At 39.3% G+C, this 21,254-nt stretch overlaps 1 protein-coding gene across 9 annotated transcripts in view; it reads right to left on the bottom strand.

Moving 5' to 3' along the window:
- RABGAP1L (RAB GTPase activating protein 1 like) overlaps window positions 1–21,254 on the bottom strand; it is an 800,696-nt gene that overhangs the window by 7,169 nt on the left and 772,273 nt on the right. For 8 of the 9 annotated variants that reach the window (XM_078000298.1, XM_015123648.3, XM_015123657.3 and 5 more), the window contains 4 exons: window positions 19,106–19,216; window positions 12,675–12,779; window positions 9,953–10,036; window positions 6,106–6,177 (listed from right to left, as the gene is read on the bottom strand). In XM_078000298.1, the coding sequence (XP_077856424.1) occupies window positions 6,106–6,177; window positions 9,953–10,036; window positions 12,675–12,779; window positions 19,106–19,216 (372 nt within the window). Of the gene's footprint in view, window positions 1–6,105; window positions 6,178–9,952; window positions 10,037–12,674; window positions 12,780–19,105; window positions 19,217–19,416; window positions 19,633–21,254 lie in introns of those variants that run through there. The other variant, XM_078000313.1, reaches the window with a different exon arrangement.

The following is a 21,254-nucleotide window of genomic DNA, read 5'->3' as shown; positions in this document are numbered from 1 at the left end:
AAGCAAAGAGGACCCCTATTGTTTAAAGTAATAAAAGTAACTCCGGCCTGGTGCAGTGGCTCATGCCTGTAATCCCAGCACTTTGAGAGGCTGAGGTGGGCGGATCACAAAGTCAGGAGATTGAGACCAGCCTGGCTAACATGGTGAAACCCCATCTCTACTAAAAATACAAAAAATTAGCCAGGTGTAGTGGCATGTGCCTATAGTCCCAGCTACTCGGGAAGCTGAGGCAGGAGAATCGCTTGAACCCGGGAGGTGGAGGTTGCAGTGAGCTGAGATTGCACTACTGCACTCCAGCCTGGGCGACAGAGTAAGACACCATCTCAGGAAAAAAAAAAAAAAAGTAACTACCACATGCCCAGATTGCCAGTTGAGCACATAGCACTGAACAACAGCAGCTGTTTTCCAGACAATAGTGCTGTTGTTTTCTTAAAGTATTTTAAAAAATAATTCAGTAGAGGTAAAAGATATTACACGCTATTTCTACTTTGATGCCCTACTGCTACAACAAGCTCCATGTGTCCATCACCATGCCCATCCTCCTCTCTTCACACACAAAAAGCAAGTCTCCACCACACTTCTGTGCCACTGGGCATGTCTCCACCATTTGGGCCTGAAGACTTTGGATCATCTTTTCATTAGCTTCTCTTTCATCCTATGTCCAGTTGACCATTAATTTCTTCCTCTTGGGCCGGGTGCAGTGGCTCACGCCTGTAATACCAGAACTTTGGGAGGCCAAGGTGAGTGGATCACGAGGTCGAGATCCAGACCAACCTGGACAACATGGTGAAACCCCGTCTCTACTAAAACTACAAAAATTAGCTGGGCATGATGGTGCGCACCTATAGTCCCAACTACTTGGGAGGCTGAGGCAGCAGAATCGTGTGAACCCAGGAGGCGAGAATTGCAGTGAGCCGAGATCGCACCACTGCACTACAGCCTGGCGACAGAGCAAGACTCCGTCTCAAAAAGAAAAAAAAAAAAAATTTTTTCTCCTTTGACATGTCTGAGCTCTTGCCATTCCAGGCTGAATCCCTAAGGGTCGCCTTCTCAGTACTCACTGGCTTCCTTCTCATCCCATCCATAATCTACTCTTTGTATTCCTGTTCATTAATATTCATTAGACATGAAAAAACAAAACTTGTCATTCTGTTACTTAAGAACCTCTGAGACACCAGTTAGAATGGCAATCATTAAAAAGTCAGGAAACAACAGGTGCTGGAGAGGATGTGGAGAAATAGGAACACTTTTACACTGTTGGTGGGATTGTAAACTAGTTCAACCATTATGGAAAACAGTATGGCGATTCCTCAAGGATCTAGAACTAGATGTACCATATGACCCAGCCATCCCATTACTGGGTATATACCCAAAGGATTATAAATTATGCTGCTATAAAGACACATGCACACGTATGTTTATTGCAGCACTATTCACAATAGCAAAGACTTGGAATCAACCCAAATGTCCATCAGTGACAGATTGGATTAAGAAAATGTGGCACATATACACCATGGAATACTATGCAGCCACAAAAAAGGATGAGTTTGAGTCCTTTGTAGGGACATGGATGCAGCTGGAATCCATCATTCTTAGCAAACTATCACAAGAACAGAAAACCAAACACCGCATGTTCTCACTCATAGGTGGGAACTGAACAATGAGATCACTCGGACCCAGGAAGGGGAACATCACACACCGGGGCCTATCATGGGGATGGGGGAGGGGGGAGGGATTGCATTGGGATTTATACCTCATGTAAATGACGAGTTGATGGGTGCAGCACAGCAACATGGCACAAGTATACATATGTAACAAACCTGCACGTTATGCACATGTACCCTACAACAAAGTATAATAATAATAAATAAATTAAAAAAAAAAAAAAAAAAGAACCTCTGAGAATAATTAGCCCAGTATAGGCATATTGTAAATATTTGTTGTGTGTTTACTGTTGACTAAAAATGTTAAATAGCTTTTGATCTGAGTCTTAAATGATTAAAAATTTACTGAGTTGGCTAAGTAATTTTATTAGGTTGAACCACATGAAGAAATAGATTGATCACATAAGAGGGAGGATGACATTTCAGCAAAGAGACACCTCCATGTGCAAAGACATAGCACCTTCAGATAACTTCAAAGAATTCAAAATGGCTTAAGCAGAAAGTGATTCAACAATGAGCAAGATGAGAGATCTCTGTGCCCGGGTCATAAAGGTCCTTAAATACCATGTTGCTGAATTCTGATTTTATCCTACAGAAAATGCATTCATTTACTCTACCGAGCCCGGTGCTACATGTCAAAGATAGAGCAATAAGTTTGACAGAGCTGCAGTTTGGCAGACCTGCTAAAACGTGATGGATACTGCTGATTCTCACCCAATATCCATTTCTCCTTCTTCCTAACAGACCCTGAGTTTATTTGAGCTGGCAGTGTGTCTAGATAAAAGGTGACACTCCCTAAATTCCCTCAAAGCTGCTATGTAAGCAGAAGTTTAGAGGGGAGCTTCTAAGAAGGCTGCTTAGAAAGAGCTCACCCAGATGAATGAGGCCTTTATATACTGCATCTCCTTTCGGACTAAAATTCTGCCCTAGAGTATGGGTGTGATGGTGGGAGCTCTAGTAGAAAGGATTGGTTTTGGGCTGGGCGCGGCAGCTCACGCCTGTAATCCCAGCACTTTGGGAGGCTGAGGTGGGTGGGACACAAGGTCAGGAATTCGAGATCAGCTTGGCCAACATGGTAAACCATGTATTTTGTATTTTTCTACTAAAAATACAAAAATTAGCTGGGCGTGGAAGTGCGTGCCTGTAATCCCAGCTACTCGGGAGGCTGAGGCAGGAGAATCTCTTGAACCCGGGAGGCAGAGGTTGCAGTGAGCTGAGATTGTGCCATTGTACTCCAGACTGGGCAACAGGGCAAGCCTCCGTCTCAAAAAAAAAAAAAAAAAAAGAAGCAAAAAAAAAAAAAAAAAGAAAGGATTGGTTTCTAGGTGACCTTGAGGATAGAAGTCCACATGAAGATGTGGGTCAATAATGACTGATTAGCTTGGGTTACTAATGACACCAAGGGTATACCTTTCTAGTCCTAAGCTGCTTTTATGTAAAATAATCAACACCTTTTATGGTTAAGCCAATGCTATTCTGGGTTCCCTATATGTGGCCAATCTAATTCTGCATTGATACACAGAATGATAGTCAAATATCACTTTTTATTTGGGAACACTCATTCTGATTATAGTGTAAAGGATGAACTGGGGTGTGATCATGACAAAAGAAGGTTATTATAGGAAACTGAAAAAAACAAAAGCTATTTATCATACCAAATGAGATAGGAAGAAGCACTAGAGAAACGGGAGGTGGTATAGTCTAACGGCTAATGTTACTGACTTTAGAGTCTGACTTCCAGGCTTAAATCCTGGTTCTACTAGCTGTGTAACCTTGATCAAAGGAATTGCCTGTTTGTGGCTTTATCATCAATAAAAAAAAAGATATACTGTCTTTTTTATTTTTTTTAATTTTGTACCAGGGTCTGTCACCCAGGCTGGAGTGCCATGGCATGCTCACAGTTCACTGCAGCTTCAGCCTCCTGGGCTCAAGCAATCCTCCCACCTCAGCCTCCTGAGGAGCTAGGACTACAGGTGCATGCCATCATATCCAGCTAATTTTTGTATTTTTTGTAGAGACGGGGTTTCACCAAGTTGCCCAGGCTGGTCTTGGACTCCTGGACTCAAGTGATCCGCCCACCTAGGCCTCCCCAAAGTGTTGGAATGACAGGCGTGAGCCTAGTTGTTCTTTATTCTGGCTAAGACAAGTTTATATTCCTCTTCTTGAATGTCATGGACTTTCATTAGGCAGTCTCACCTACTTAGCCAATATTTTCCTCTGTTCCTTAATACATATTCTAACCACATCACTCTCTGTAATGAGACACTGAAACACTCATTCCTAAAATGAGTATTAATACTCATTTATAATTAAACGATTAATGATAATCATTTATCATTAATATAATTTTTTTTAAAAGACAGTATATCTTCTTTTTTATTGATGATAAAGCCACACTCATTCCTATGTTTGGGTCTTCACTCACATCATTTCTTCTATAATGTTCTTTTTAAACACTTCTCTCTAACTAATTTCTATCCACCCTGCTTTTTTGGTCTATAGCTCTCATGATTTTGTTTTCTCTGCGACGCTGATTGTCAGTGTGATCCAGCTTAGCACTTTTTTTTGTTTTTTGTTTTTTTGAGATGGAATCTCACTCTGCTGCTCAGGCTGGAGTACAGTGGCACAATCTTGGCTCACTGCAACCTCCGTCTCCTGGGTTCAAGTGATTCTCTTGCCTCAGCCTCCCGAGTAGCTGAGATTACAGGTGTGAGCCACTATGCCTGGCTAATTTTTGTTATTTTTAGTAAAGACAGGGTTTCACCATGATGGCCAGGCTGGTCTTGAACTCCTGACGTCAAGTGATCTGCCCACTTCAGCCTCCCAAAGTGCTGGGATTACCGGCGTTAGCCACTGCACCTGGCCCAGCTGAGCTCCCTTGAACTGCTTCCTAAGTTCTTAATTTGCATGTGTAACTTGTCCTACAGGAAAATTTTAAGCTCCTTTTCATGGGTAATTTCTACAACAAAATGGCAGTCTAATAGCTATACGCATAGTGTATGCTCAGTAAAACCTTCAGTGAGTAATCAATATAAATTCTCATTTTGTTATTTCCATAAAGATTTCAGTTCAACACTGAGAACACATGGGCACAGACGAGGGGAACAACACTCACCAGGGCCTGTTGTTGGGGATGGGGACTGAAGGGAGGGAACTTAGAGGACGGGTTAACAGGCATAGCAAACCACCATGGCACATGTATACCTATGTAACAAACCTGCACCTTCTGCACATGTATCCCCCTTTTTTTTTTTTTTTTTTTTTAAGAAGAAATAAAAAAAAAAATTCACTTCAGGATAGATAACCCCTTTACACCACGACACTTCATCAACTGAATCTTGGTCAGTATGCCTATAATGTACAAAGAGTGATAAGTGCTAACTAGAAAGAAGTGTAAAGGTAGACCAGAAAGGGAAGATACAAACATCAAATTTTATCTCATCAGAGAGGGAGACCACCAAACCCTATACTCACTAAATCTCTGATTCATATTTTGTAATATGAGTAAGAAGAAAATACTTTTGGAATACAAGGTCTTGTATGTCAGATACTAATCTAAGCACTTTATATGCACCATATACTTTATAGTCATTATCTTATTTAACATTCAGAATGATTTTATGAGGCAGGTAATGTTATCTCCATTTTATAGAACACAAAATGAAGCTTAGAAAGGTTAAATCACTTTTCAAGATTGTTAAATTATATGCTAAATTACTTAATACACATTTATTTACTAGTATGAAACCTGAACATATTCAAACAAGATGATGTCAGGTTTCTGTAACACTGGTCCCAAAAGTTGACTGTGACAACACTGCCTCTTAAGAATACCAATTCATTGGTTTACTGTTGTTTCTATGGAATAAGCAATCTGTTTTTTTCAAATAGAGCAGCAACATAATGCATTTTACCACCAGGGGGCAGCAAGTAAACAAATGCCATAGGTTTTCTTCAAAAATAAACCTCTAAAACTTAGTGCAAGAATCAGTTACCCAACACATGTTTTTCCAGCTAAGTTCTACATTGCCCATGGTGTTTACTTATAAAGAGAGTGACGGGATGATCCTACGGAGTCCCATACTGAAGCCACATCAATGCAGGCTCAGTCAGATGTGGGCTGCTGAGGGTTCTCAGGTTCACACCACCAAAGAAAGCTACATGGCTCATCTCAAGCTCTGGGGCTTCTTGCGACAATGTCAAATTCCACCTCCTTTCATGTTAGCTGCCTCTGACAGTCCACATGATTTATGGGAGCATCATAACCTTTCAGCTGGCAGGGAAGACAATCACACCCAGTCAGAAGACAGGTATCCTAGTCTCCATAATTCCTATTAATAAATCCTTTAATAAAAATGGTGGTGTTGGGGATTCTTTTGGGTACTTACAAGCCTGTGGGACTTTGAAATAAATTTTATCACAGAACAATTTCCCTCCTTACCTTTACCACTTCCAGCTCCTCCTTGCTGGCTGCTTGCTGTTTCTCCAGCCTGGTACTCAACTGTGAACAGATCTAAGGATGAGAAAAGAGTCTTTTACTAGAAAACAGAACTCTTGCAGCATGTACACATAACTACTTATCAATTCATATGTTACTCTAGCACATCTGATCCTAGAAGGAATTTTGCAAATGAATAGCACTGCAAATGCCAGTCATTTGGGAAATGAGCAGCAGAAAGCCAGAACGTTCCATATGTAAAGCATACTCTACCTTAATTAGTAGAAACATACAGGGGGTAGATTTGGTTTCTTTCTGCCACTAGCCTTCTGTGACTGGTTCAAGTGAATTCCTGGCTTCACTTTTGGAATTAACCTATAGAATCTTTGCTGAGTATTCACTTTCTGCAAGTTAGTATGCTGAGAAAATCTTGATGAAAAGAATTCTAGACAGAAATATCTCCTGTCTACTGTCACAGAAAGAACCTGTTTTCAATCACAAAAGTTTCCTTAAGAAGTGGCAGAGTGATGTTCTCACTCATAAGTGGGAGTTGAACAATGAGAACACATAGACATAGGGAGGGGAACATCACACACCCGGGCCTGGTGGAAGGGTGGGGGACTACGGGAGGCATAACATTAGGAAAAATACCTTAATACAGACTAAAACTCTTATTAAGTAGGCTTGGCAACACAGCATAGAAATTAAAAGCTTAGCTGCTGGAGTTAAATGTGAGTTTAAAGCAAACTCCATTTCTTTATAGCTTTGTGAGCTTGGGCAAAGTCATTAATCTTTCCAAGACTCAGTTTTCTCATGACTAAAAAGTGCTGTGCTATAGCAATCAAGTGGAAAAAAAGTATGCAAAGGGGTTAGCATAGCACCTGGCCAATAGTAAGCGTACATTAAATAAAATCTATTATTATTATTTTCGATTCTGAAATAAGGTGCTAATAAGTATTAGAAATGGTAGAAAAATAAAAGAAATGGTAGAAATAGATAGATGGTAGAAATAGAAACTGGATATTCAAATCCATTGCCTGAAATAAGAATCTTTTATTTTAGAAAAGTGGATGAAAGGTGGGAGGATAGCTTGAGCCCAGGAGGTCAAGGCTGCAGTGAGCTGTGTTCAGGCCACTGTATCACTGCATTCCAGCCTGGGTGACGGAGCAAGACCTTGTCTCACAAAAAACAAAACAAAACAAAACAAAGATGGAAAAACAGGGGATGTGAAATTTTAAAGTACAATTTTGGCTAAAAACATATATGGTCTACCTCTATTATCAAAACATACGTTAAAAAACAATCCCAATTTACTCAAAAATAGCTCTGGAGATGAGGGCTTGCTTGCTGAGTCTAGTTTGTTGAGTTTCATTCCAATTCTCCAGATCCAAGCCTGAGGAACCATTAGTAGGACTGTACTGACTGATGTTAAAAAGAAGAGATTACCATGGTAGATTCTGCAAACCTTAAACCCTTTTAAATAAACCAAAACATTATGCACAGAGCCAGTAATAGCTATGTTCCAACTATAGAATACATTTAGATTGTGTCTTATATCCTAATTATCTTCAAACAGATGGGTCTGTTGCCTTTTGCGTTATTTCAAGGGCTTGCCAGATAATATTCAAGAATAGTCCCCAGGATTACTATCTGAAGAGTGCTGCATTTGGTGGCCATCCATGGCATAATCTGGCAATGAAAAATATGCATTTGTAGCGATGGGAAATTCCACAACACATGGTCTTTAATGTTCCTTATATTGGTTAATGTCTACCACCTCTTCTCTTAGATGCCCACATTCAACATCTCAGATCACCTTCAAGGTTTTCTCTTGTCTAGCAAAAAAAAAAAAAAAAAAAAAAAAAAAGGCTATCTTTTGTGAATTCAGGGACCTGGTTCTTCTTACTTGGACTCTGGTATTTGTGGTCTGTCTCCTTGGTTCCACATTTCTTACTGGGACAGATTAGTGCCAATAATACGTCTTTGATTATGCCACTTTACTGCTCAAAAAGGTCCTACCACAAACAAAATAAAATCCAAGGTCCCAAGCCTAGCCCCGGATCTTTCCTTGATCTGGACCCTAACGTCCCTTTGCTTCTCTTTTGTACTGGAATCTCTTACCAAATGAATTATTTTTCTCTTCACTAATCTACTTCCATGCCTTTGCACATCCTGTTCCCTCTTTTCTACCATTTCCATCCTCTTCTTTGTCTTCTTTATCTCTACAGATCCAAGTCTCACCTAGCCTTTGAAGCGCAGCTCAAAAGGATTCATTTCCCACACATAATAAGTTTCCTTTCCTCTTATTTCTACATAGGTATTATCTCCACATTATATGATAAGCTTCTAGAGAAGAAAACTTGAATTCATTCATCTTTCTGTCTGTCAAAGTATTAAGCCTCACAGAGAGAAGGCATTAAATAAACATATGTTGATTATCATAGAAAAGTAAAATAGCTCTAAAGTTTTATTTCTCAGTCCTCCGCGAGTATGCAGATTCCTTATGGAAAGATGTTCATAATGTATTAAGTGAACTAAAGCTAGTTACAAAAAAATAGGATAAACAATACAATTCATCCTGTTTATATATATTATAAATTTATTTATAAAGCATTTGTATAGCAACAATGCATATTCAATATATTACAATGATTATCTCTAGCTAGAAAGATTGAGGGAGATTTGTTTTCCTTGTGCTTCTCTGCACTATTCTAATTTTCCACAAGAACACAAATTTAATTTATAAGCAAAAAAAACCACATTTTTAAAAAAAAGTAAGTATCAGACTTCAGAGTCCTATGTGAAGTAGAAGACCCCAGGGAACTCCTTAGATGAGAAGATGGCATATGGTACTTTAATTAATTCTAGAAACCTGGAATTTGAACAGATCACGCAGGGTCTCAGCAATGAGAGGAGTCCTTGCCATGTCCAGCCAACAGGAAGGTCAGGAAGGTACCAGTAGATACCAGGAAAGGGGGGCTTTCTGACACCATTCTGGTGATGGGGTCAGAAACATCCTCAAGAAGATGAGCCCTTTGTTAAAAGCATTTTAAGGTTCACAATAGAAAGCTTCCTGCTAGCACTGGCCTGCAGAGGGGAAGGCCACATAGCCATGTGGGAAAAAGAGTGCCCACCACATTCTGTACTGTGGGAGCAAAGGATACACTGATCCCCCAGCTACTGCCGTTTAATACAATAACTAAACTTTGCAAAGAGGCAGGTGTTCCGAGTGTGATCTACTGGAAATTAGCATCTGAGTAAGGCAGAAACAGGATCTCAGCAGTCATCAAAAGGTTTTCTGTTCCTCTAAATCTACCCAACATTGTAAACAACCAATAGATTGCTTTGGTCAGTTAGACCTCCCAAGTTATCAGTTATAAGTAATAAGCTATAAGTAATAGGTATGTCCAACCACTGTCTGCTTCAAAGGAGAGAGTGAGTCACTAAATTTAATAAATCTGGAAAACTATTCTGGAAACTTTAAAAACAAAAATATTTCTTTCCCAAAGAAAAACAACAATAATTATTTATTTATTTATTTATTTATTTTAGAGATAGGGTCTTGCTCTGTTGCCCAGGCTGTAGTGCAGTGGTGCAGTCATAGTTTACTGCAGCCTCAAACTCCTAGGTACAAGTGATCCTCCTGCCTCAGCCTCCCAGGTAGCTGGGACTATAGGCACACGCCACTATGCCTGGCTAATTAAAAAATTTTTTTCTTTGTAGAGATGGGATCCTGCTATGCCACTCAGGCTAGTCTCAAACTCCTGGCCTCAAGCAAAAAAAAAAATTAAAAAATTACTTTTATAGCAGCAAACTATAACTAGCTCTATGTGCCACAGAGGCACATTACCTGTTTATACTCAGCAATGATAGCTGTAGTCTTCTTTATTTCATATTCTGCCTTCTCTAGCTGTTTCCTGAAGACTTCTTTTAGCTAGAAAGAACAGAATGAGAAATATCAGGATTCAGCCAAAATCTTAATAAATTTTCATAAACATCTATATTCAAGTCTGTCTGATTCATAGTCAGTAACAATGGTAACAATGTTAACTATATAAATTATCTTCATAGAGGGTGCATCTTGATAATCTGAAAAAGTCAATCATCTCCAGAGATGCACAAACCTTACTTTCTTTTCTATAAAATATGAGACATATGAGCAACACCATTATAAAATTGCTTATGCTACTTCTAAACATATTGCTAAATAAGTGTCCATTCTGAAGCTATCTTTATCCTTGTAAGAGTCTAAAACAAAACATCAAGGCAATACTGCATGCTAAATTTGTTACTCTTGATGTTATAAATTACTGAAAAAAATCATTGTAGGCCTCCTTATTTATAGTCTACCTTTACTGCTGTTACCTCTCTAGAGACAGAAACAAGAGGCTTTGGAGACTAGAGTTAGAAAAGACAGAAGAAAATAAGAGCTTTTGAGAAGGACAGGAGATTCAGGGACTAAAGAAACTGACTTTAGAAGGAGCTAAAGTGACACATAATGGAAGGTACTTGTTACAGTCACTGAAATGTTAAATTATGAATGCTATAGTTATAACCACAGTTATTTTTGTGGCCCAGAACCTCTAGAATTCTAGGCATATAGGAAAATGAAGGTGATGGAAAAGCTCACGTGCTACCAGATACAAAGGAAAGAATTAAATTCTGCAAGTTGTTGAACAAACAAGTAATGAAACAAACAAAAAACAACTCTGCTTAAACTTAAGTACATAATCAGAATAAAGAGATGCATTCTGCAGTACAGCATCTCAAATTATTAATGGTGTATACTCTGTAATTGCTAGTTCATAAATTATTGCAATTTATAACTGCACTCCTCATTAGATTTCTGAATTTCTTCATATCTGTTAGATTCTAAAATTCTAAAAGCAATTGGTAAGTTACACTGATCTAAACTCCGTGGTTTATATTGATCTTTATTCTCTATCTGACCCAATTTAAGGACATAAACAGTAACCTTCTTGCCTCCCATGATAAGGCCCCATTGATGTTAGGACAGACTTGGCTGGCTGAGAGTCTCTGAGCAAGGGTCACTAAATTTATCTAAGCCATAGTTTCCTCCTCTGAAAATGGGAATAATCCCTATTTTACAAGGGTACCATAATGATTAAAATAGTTACACACACACAGACAGACACACACACAGACACACACATGGAGGGGAGGGAGAGTGCAAAGCATCTTGCATTGTTCTTGCCACATACTAGGTGAGTATTCAAATGTCACATTCCTTCCCATTTTAGGTATCAATTGCCTACAGGCTAGTATATGTCTATGGAACCATGGAGCAGGTAGAACCTGGGTTAAGTTCATTTGCCAAGAGCTTTATTCCTCATCTAGAGTAGCTTAAGTGGTCCAAAGATGGCAGGAAGTAAAGAAAAAACAAAACCCATTAAGGAACCTAAATAATCTAAAACTGGGTAATCAGCCCCTGAAAATTTTTGAGTAGGTAAAAAATATATATCGTGGACCGCTGTAAATGCCAAAGACTCACTAAATCAGATTCCAAGGAAAAAGAAACCATGGAACACTTTTTATAAAGTCTGGAAGGTGCTAAATGACACATTCCTCCACATGTAACTTTAGTGGAACTTTTTTCTGGTTGCTTGGATGTAGATCTTTGAAATGCTTTATGCTGTGCTTTAAATTTAGTATTACTGATGTCTCAGAATGAAACTCATTAAAATAAGCTAATCACGATTTGAGATGCTTCCTCACTTTATAAGTTAGCTACATTAGTAAAATTCAAACACACTCTTGGCAGAAGACTTCAATTGTTTGTGATGAAACTGACTCATAATCTAATCTGTGTCAGGTCCCTAGCTGGGACTGACAGGGGTAGAAAACCTTGATGAAGCAGCATGTTCTTCCTTGGGGAAGTGGAAAGCTCCAATTCCTTGGGCCGATAGGCCTCTCTGCCCCTGTCCTACACTGCTCTGCACTGGTGGCATTTTCTGGCTAATTGGCCTTACAGCTCCCATGAAGAGTGTAGGGTGCTAACTTCAAGGCTGCTTCTCAAAAGGTTTCTTTATATTCCCCCAGGAAATAGGTTTGAAAGCTTTGCCAGGAATACTGATGCTCCTTAAGGTGTGAATCAGGAAAATGAAGTGTGACTGATTGAGGCAGGGGCTGTGTGGCAACTCCCAGCAGAAGTCTCTGTGGGCTTTCGGTTTAACAATGCTCATAAACTACTTCAGAGAAGTCTTTGTCTTGGAGATACAACACAAAATTTGCAGATTCGTCAAAGCTCTTGGATCATAATTCCAAGTTACTAAACTTAGAGAAAACTCAACACTCTTGCTAAATATCTCAGTAAAGGCAAATTCCTAAAAGCTGTTCAAGGGTAGAAATACTGCCTCCTCTTTTAACACACTTCCAAAAAAAAAAAGATGTCAGAAATGTTGAACAAAAATGTTGAGTAAGTACACTCAATTACTTACCGCTTTAACATCACCTTTGATTTAGAAGAAATTTAATTTTCCTGATTTTTTATAGTATTAATCAATTCCCTACCTACATACCTTTGCAAAGAAAAGCCTACATATTCCTTTTACCTGGGCAGTCTCTTCCTCTTGCTTCCTCTTCTCCTCTTCAGTCTCCACCAGCCTCTGTTTGGTTAAGAGGAGTTCCTTATTCAACACATCTGCCTTGTCTTCTGCCTGCAAATCATGGTACATCACAGTCATACATAGGGCAAAGAAAGTGTGTGGAAATTTTCTCCAAACCCAATCTTCAGTTGCTGTTCCAAAATTATTGCAAGTCATTCTTTTCCCTCCTAGCTCAACCAAGGGATGACTGCTTTCACTGAATGCCAACTATGTGCCAGCTAGTTGGCGCACATTATTTCTAATCCACACACCAACAATAATTTTACAGATAATGACAGTGAGGTTTGGAAAGATCCAACAAACTGTCTGGGGTCACACATTTAATAGAGTCATGATCTGAATTCAGATTTGAATAACATCAAAGTCCATCCTCTTTCTAAATGCTTCTTACAGAGTTTTAGATGTTACAACAGCACTCACTCTGTGCAGATGGATCTGATGAAGGGGTAGAGCCTCACACAGAAACTTCCAACTGGTGGAGAATGAGGATTGACTCAGAGAGGAGGAGCAGACAGGCTGGTCTGAGGACAACAATTAGGTGATAAATTCAAGGACTAGTTGAGGTAAACCTGCCCACATGGCCACTCACACAGGGCAGTGAGTCTAGTAAGGAGAAATTAAGACCAAAAATCCATGATAGAGAGAGCCATGAAGAAAACGGAAATATGGACCAGGAATCCAGGAAGAAAAGATCGCATTTCTAGAATGATGATGTCTATTTAACATGCCGGGCTCTCACCTTTTAGGCCACGACTTCAAGTTCACATGGCAATGAAGCATGCCCTCAGCCCTGGCCCACTCACTCCCATCTAAGTTAGCTCCCCTATCTAAATCTCTCATATTTCCCTTGATAGGACTGTCATGACAACTTACGCATGGGATTTATTTGTCTTGCTTACTAGGCGTTAAGCTCCAGGAGGCAAGAACCGTATCTCTTTTGCTCATCACCCTATCCCAAGCACCAAGCCCAATGCCAAGTACAGCATAGGTGCTCCCTAAGTACTTGTTGAATGAAGAGGTGTGGCTAAATCATTGCAGATGTAGACTGCATGTGGTGGAGATGGCAGAAGACCACAGGATGAGCTCAGCAGAGAGAACCCAGACACAGAGGAGAGGCAATTATGTGAAGAAGCTATCCCTGGCTGACAGCAGCAAAATGTTATCCAAGTAATGGTGAAAACTGGCTGGGTGGCCTTCTGTCTGTCTTCTGCCATATCTCCCATATGTCCAGATGGGCCAGGCCAGCCCAGTCTGCTGAGGACCGGCCAAGCGGCCTTCTGTCTGTTTTCTGCCATATCTCCTGCACATCCAGATGGCCAGACCAGCACAGTCTGCTGGTGACTGTAGAGAAACTGCATTCCAGCTGCTCTGCTTGCCCTGTCTTCTGGCTCCTGATGGCTCATAGCCCAGTGGTTAGAGCTCTGTTTGCAGATCATTTGAAACCGTTGGGTAGTTAAGGCGAAAAAGTCCCTTAAAAGTCTTTAAGACACTAAAAATTGCTCTGATGCATTAGATTTTAGGGGGGAAAATCTAACAGCAAATTAACATACTAAAATGAGAGGTAGACCTCGAGAATGCAATGAGAACACTACAAGTTAAGTTTTCAGTTAAGTTGTAAGACACCTGATGTACATCATGGAAGCATCTGGCATAAAGTATGGCATTTTAAAAGAAAACAAAAAGAGAAAAATAAATAAATAAACCATGGAAGCACAAAACTTCCATTCTAGAGCCCCAAGCCAGATGACTGACTGAGGTTACTCACAAAGCAGGGAGACCTTCCCAAAGTCTCTGATAGATGGGCACAGAGTGGCACTTTAAGAGCAGCTGTACTGCTCATTTCAGTGTTCTTAAAAACTGAACCAACTCTCTCCCTGTAACTGCAGCCCACTGGTTCAGGTTCTACCCCAGAATGTTTGAGCCCTGCTAAAAAAGAAGACTACAACTAAGCCTTCCTCTTAACAGGACACACAGCAATTTCCACTTTGTGAAGAGACTGATCCTTTCATAATGTTCATCATGATACTAAAATAAATGTTTTTTTTCAGTTTGGTCTCTGAAACTTCAGTTTGGTTTTTTCAGTTTAGAGCCATCTAAAATTTTAACATTTTGCAAAAATGTTATAAAGTAAATGCTGGCCAGGCGTGGTGGCTCACGCCTGTAATCCAGCACTGTGGGAGGCCGAGACGGGTGGGTCACCTGAAGCCAGGAGTTTGGGATCAGCCTGGCCAACATGGTGAAACCCCATCTCTATTAAAAATACAAAAATCAGCCAGGCATGGTTGTGGGCACCTGTAATTCCAGCTACTCGGGAGACAGAGGCAGGAGAATTGCTTGAAACCAGGAGATGGAGGTTGCAGTGAGCCAAGATCGTGCTATTGCACTCCAGCCTGGGCTACAGAGGTAGACTCTGTTTCAAAAAAAAAAAAAAAAAAAAAAAAAGAAAGAAAGAAAAAGAAAACGGGGAAAAGCACTTCCCTGAGGAATTTTTTTCAAAAACACCTAAATGTTTATGCTAAGAAGACGTATTATTTTTATTTGCACATTTTCTGCCAGTCTTCATTAGGTCAAGATTAAGGCAACTTCACTTATTTCTAGAGCAAAATCTAGATATCTAGAGCAAAAGGCAAATAAACCCCAATAAGGAGGAAACTGCAATAGAGACTTGGTTTCACCGGGTTCCCCAGGCTGGTCTCGAACTCCTAAGCTCAGGCAATTCACCTACCTCAGCTTCCCAAAGCGCTAGGATTACAGGCATGAGCCACCGCGCCCGACAGCCTTCACCATAATTTGACAAGATTGAGAGAAACATTGTCATTATCAAGTCTAAACACTTACCAACATCTTATAATGTCTCACTGATATTGAAAGTTCTAATTGCAATCAGGGCTTCTGCTACACATATATGAGAGAAACAAGCACTGCAATGTGTGATTTAATCATGAATCAACCAATAACCTCAGCAAAGACTCAGCCCTAATACCAGAAATGAGGATCTTTGAGAAATGATTTCTGAAAGAAATAACCAGGCCAGTCATTCAACTTGAAACAAAACAAAATAATTTTCCATTTAGTCCATGTAGCTTCTGGTCTAAGAGAACTTGCTATGGTGAGAGGGAACCTAGACCCCTGGTCCTCAGCAGGACAGTACTAATCATGTCTCTTCTCTTTTGTTCCTTGCAAATAGGGAAGGACAGGAAAGGCTTGAAAGCAGATAGTAAGCAGACACTGAAATGGAGATGATGTACGTTTTTTCACTTCTAATCACTGAGAAATCTTTATTTAAGGAATCTGAAAGAGGGCAAGTTCTCAGAGAGGAAGGCTCTGTCAGAGGCAAAAGCTGAAGAGCCTTTGGTGTCCAGGAAGCCCAAAATTAGCACTAAAATGGTCACAGTAAGGAATGATTTATTTTTGCAAAGTACCTAATTTCCTAATTCATGTTTGTTTGCTTACATGTCGTCTTAAATACAATCTGCTTTCATATTTGTTTAAAGTTTGCCAGTGTTTTGCTATTTTAGTTAAAAGATCTGATTTTCATGAACTGGGAATGGGAAAGTACTGGGCAAACTGGGTGAAGGCCTGCAAAGCCACTCTCAGGCTAGGGCCTTTCCTAGAAGACTGGTGGGACAGGTCACTTCAACTGTAGGGACAGCTTTTTGGTAGGCAAATAAACCCCAATGAGGAGGAAACTGCAAAATCAGAAGTTAGGAGGAAATATGCATGAAATAGCGTTTTTATTCTTTCATCTAGATTCTTTCATCTAGATAAAAAGCTCCAAAAGGGAGGGCCCAGGTCATATTTACTTTTCTTAAAAGGGAGGGAGAGTCAAGGAGGGAAGAGGGGAGAGGAAGAATGAAGGTCTGATGGAACCTTTTCTTCAGGGGCTGTTCTAGCACTCACATCATGAGTTACCCCGGTACTCAATAACCAATTACTTCAGGAATACCTATAATGGCAGTCACTCCAGACTGACTCACATAAAGGATTCTCTTGGTGAATAAATGATTTTTAAGATAATTTTTTTTGGATTAAAGTTATATATATTATTTAGTATTATATTCATATATAATATGCATATTATAATGTTCATTATTTTTCTGATTTTTAAAAGTTCTAATCCTCATTTTTACTTAACCTATGGTGGTTAGGTAATTTAAGGTCTTTGTATAAATTCTAAATGGGAAAAAAACTATAAAGATGAATATAAAAATCAGATTTAATCTTATCACCCAGAGATACCTGGCAGTAACATTCTGATGTACTTCCTTATGGGCTTCTTCCCTATCTAGGTATACTATGGTCCCCTTCCCAATAGGATGACCCAGTGCCAGCCAGTAGCCCTTGAAATTTAGATGCAAACATTATAAGTGTTTATTGTTTACAGAAAAAAAGTATTTTTAAAAAACTACTTTATCATTATTTTCCCATTAAAAAAAAATTATTCCAGAAAGACAGTCAAACTGTCACTCTCCCCTACTAGTGAACATAGATATTATAATATTTCTATTTTCCATTCTTATAAGTAACACTGCAGTAAACAACTTGTATATACATTTTTTTACCAAATCTTTTTTTTTTTTAGCTTTACAAGTCAGAGGATCTCTAGTTTCCTCATCTATATAGTTTTCTCATTTATGAAATGGAAGATTAAAATAATAACTGCTTCCTGGAGTCATTAGGGAGATTAAATGAGATGATGTTTATACATTGCTTTATTTAGTGCTTGGCACATAGTGGGTATATAGTAAAATTTAATTTTATTATTGCTTAAACCTTTTAAAGTCTTAACACATATTACCAACTACATTTCCCAAACAACTTTGAAATTCTCCTTAGCTCATTTCACTGCATCCTCACTGAATCCAACTGTTTAAAAATTGTTTCATTTAGTCAGCCATCGTAAGAAAATTATTAATGGATAAAAGATTCAAAATGGTAGAATCAAGCCCATTTGGAAAGTTAACATAGAACCAAGACTTTCATTATAGCACTGATTTATCTCAACAGTCTCGAATACAAAAATACGACCACTGAGTTAAGGCTGAATTTACCCTGACTGAATGGAGATCCTGCTTCCTTCTTTGGTTCTGACTCTCCTAGTCACATATTTCTTATATCACTTCTCACAGCTTCCAAATGGGCGGGCTAAAGGAGGTTTGTAGTTAACAGGGCCACAACTTTTTAAAAAAGCATTCTCTGGGCTGCTTTTTCTACCTTCCATATCGTGTCCCAAGCAACACAGTTCTTGTTTTTGTTTTTGTTTTCGAACTCCTTTTAGTGCCAGTTCTCTCAGTGTCCTCCTCTCCCAGATACCGCACTGTTTTCCTGAACATGGGTCTTATCTCCAACTTTACTATGGTTAGAACTTTTGAGCCACAAAATTGGCTATCTATATGGGAAAACAGGAATTGTGGCAGGGGCCATTTTCAGCTGTCCTTTAATTTTAAACATTTAAGCAGATTTATGTTATGAATGAATTTGTATTTTTTAATATTGTCAATGCAAACTTACACCACAGGTAATGACTCTTTTACAGACTCAACAGTCTGCGAGTCAGTTTTTCTGACCCTCCACTGTCTGTTGGGAATATTTACTTTGTAGAAGTCAGAAAATAGAGTGGTAATTTTAAATCTGCACAAGACTGCTTCCATATTGCCAACTATTTCTGAAAATGCTAGCAAGAAAAAACAGGAGGTCCTAAGACTGTCAGCTTAGTTGGAAAGAACAAGGGAATGCTAAATAGTTTAAGGCCTTCCTAGCAACAGCTAACATTTAATGAACACATACTATTGAAGTGCTTTACTTATTTGTTGTATCATCTCTATGAGATAGACACCTTTTTATATCTATAGACAGCTTAAGAACTGCCCGGGGTCATATGGGTCACAAGTGGTGGTGCCAGCATTCACAATAGGGCAGTCTGGCTCTCAGCCACTCAGATGCCTATCAATCTAACAATCCAACTCTTAATGTAGGTACTTCATGTAAAAGTTCACATTTATTCTGGAGAAGAATTCTTACTGGAACAAAGAGTAAGGTGCCTACTGTTAGAGTGGCATTAGTACAGGTATATTCTTGGTGACTGATGTTCTCAGATAATTATGCTGACAGCCATTGGTTCAGGAAAGGTATCAACAGAGACATAACAGAGTTTAGAGGTATAAAGAAAGTTATGTCACACATGCTATTTAGAAATGACCCAAACCTTTCTCAAAGGCTTGTGTTTTCCACTCTCTCCAATTAACACAAACTGTCCCTGCCACTCCTCCATTCATCAAGAACAAAGTCAAGAACAAAGCAAGCTTGTGGGGGCAGCGGTGAGGGCAAATTGGTCTTTGCCCTGAGGAAGTCATCACAGTCTCATTTCTAAAGTTTACCTGATCCAAGTCATTCCGTAGAGCAATTTTGCTTGTTACTAGTTCATGGGCGAGGTCATCATTCTCTTGTTCCAACCTCATGCTGGCCTCCTGTAATCTTCGGTTCTCCCTCTGCAGAAAAAGAACAACATCCGGAGGTGGGCATTAGTGTCTGGACATACAGAAATGAATAGAACTAGTGAGGAAAAACAAGCAACAAAGTGAACTTTCAAAGGTGTAAAAAGGAGAAGGCGCAAGTGGCACAGGAAGGCAGGATTGCTGTATGGGAAACAACAGTGAGTTTAGCTAGCAATGCAGATGCGGTTCTCTACCCGGTGAAACTTGTCCCTTAAACTCTCAAGATGGAACTTCATTATAAAACATGTGCCACAAAGAGCAAACTTTCTGAACATACCCCCCCAATCCTGTGAGGTTTTTACATAGATCTAGAACACAGACACAAGCAATTCTTTATTTCAAACATGCACGGTAGTCTCACCCTTGACCTCAAGAGAAACCACAAGACACAGTAGGAATGAAACAGGGGAAAACCACTAGACATTTCTTCAAATTGTTTTTCTAAGACAGGTTCATATTGAGTATATTTAAGAGCATTAAATCAAGAATCATGACACATGGGTTCATGACTTTGCTAACAGTCGACATTTTTATGTTTTGAGTAAGAATATATTTACTTTTCTGAACACCTATTTTTGGGTGACAGCAATAGTCATATCTAGTTTTGTTGTTTTTAAAAAAACTTCAGAGTAAAACATTCCAGGTAAAATAAATTACTGAGGGTTTCTGCCCCCCAACCTTGAAAAATCTGAAACAAAGTTACATGATAAAAAAACAAAAACAAACAAATGAAAAAAAAAAAAAAACCCAGTCACTAATTCTTATGAAGCAAGGTCTTTCCTTAACTAAACACTGTGAACTTGGTATGTTCACAACTATTTTCAGAATAGTTATTTCATGTCTTCCATTCCAAAGTATCAAAATTACTTTCTTTGCTACTGTTAACAGTTATAGGAGATTCAAAAGACAGCTGACAGGAAAGACTAATGTCACGAGACCTTCCTGTTTTTCAGATTTACTCTCCTAACAGTGTTTTCTGCAAAGGTGGCAAAAACCTTTTTTTTTTTTTTTTTTTTTTGTCAAAAACCTTTGACAAAGCAGTGACACAAAACTAGAAGACAAATATATGTTTCGGAAGATAGTTTATCATAGCATACCAGGCAATGTGAAGTTAATTTTATCTTCTATATAACAACCTGGTGTTTGCTATATTGAAAGAGAAGACAATTTCTTTCTTTTTCCTGTTTTTTAAAAGAAGGGCTAAGAAATATTGCACCTTGATTAACCAGCCACCAGGGCCCATTTCTGTCTTTTTTTTTTTTTTTTTTGGAAAAAAATTAGAAAAGTTGGAGAATATTAAAACATTATTGAAAAACATATCTACTAAAAAAGATAAAAACAATCCCAAATCACTTTCATACTTCAAATAAATTCACAATAGAATTCGACTCAGTGTTAAAATACTGGAGAAGGCTGGATGCAGTGGCTCGTGCCTGTAATCCCAACACTTTGGGAGCTTGAGACTGGAGGATTGCTTGAGCCCAGGAGTTCAAGACCAGCCTCGGCAACATGGCAATACCCCATCTCTACAAAACAAATTTTTTTAATTAGCTGGGTACAGCTGGGTGCAGTGGCTCATGCCTGTAATCCCAGCACTTTGGGTGGCTGAGGTGGGCGGACCACTTGAGGTCAGTTCAAGACCAGCCTTGCCAACATGGTGAAATCTCATCTCTACTAAAACAAAATACAAAAATTAGGCAGGTATGGTGATACACACCTGTAATCCCAGCTACTCAGGAGGCTGAGGCAGGAGAACTGCTTGAACCTGAAAGACAGAGCTCGCAGTGAGCCAAAATTGCACCACTGCACTTCAGCCTGGATGACAGAGTGAGTGAGACTCCATCTAAAAAAAAAAAAATTAGCTGGGTGGTGTGGTGTGCACACATGATCCCAGCTACTGGGGAGGCTGAGGTTGGAGGATCACTTGAACCCAGGGAGTCAAGGCTGCAGTGAACTGTGATCATGCCACTGCACTCTAGCCTGAGTGACAGAGTGAGAACCTGTCTAAAAAAAGAAAGAAAGAAAGAAAGAA

This window comes from Macaca mulatta, chromosome 1, assembly GCF_049350105.2.
Source record: "Macaca mulatta isolate MMU2019108-1 chromosome 1, T2T-MMU8v2.0, whole genome shotgun sequence".
Taxonomy (NCBI): domain Eukaryota; kingdom Metazoa; phylum Chordata; class Mammalia; order Primates; family Cercopithecidae; genus Macaca; species Macaca mulatta.
The sequence above is the reverse complement of the archived record's forward strand: the minus strand, read 5'-3'. Positions and strand labels throughout refer to the sequence as shown.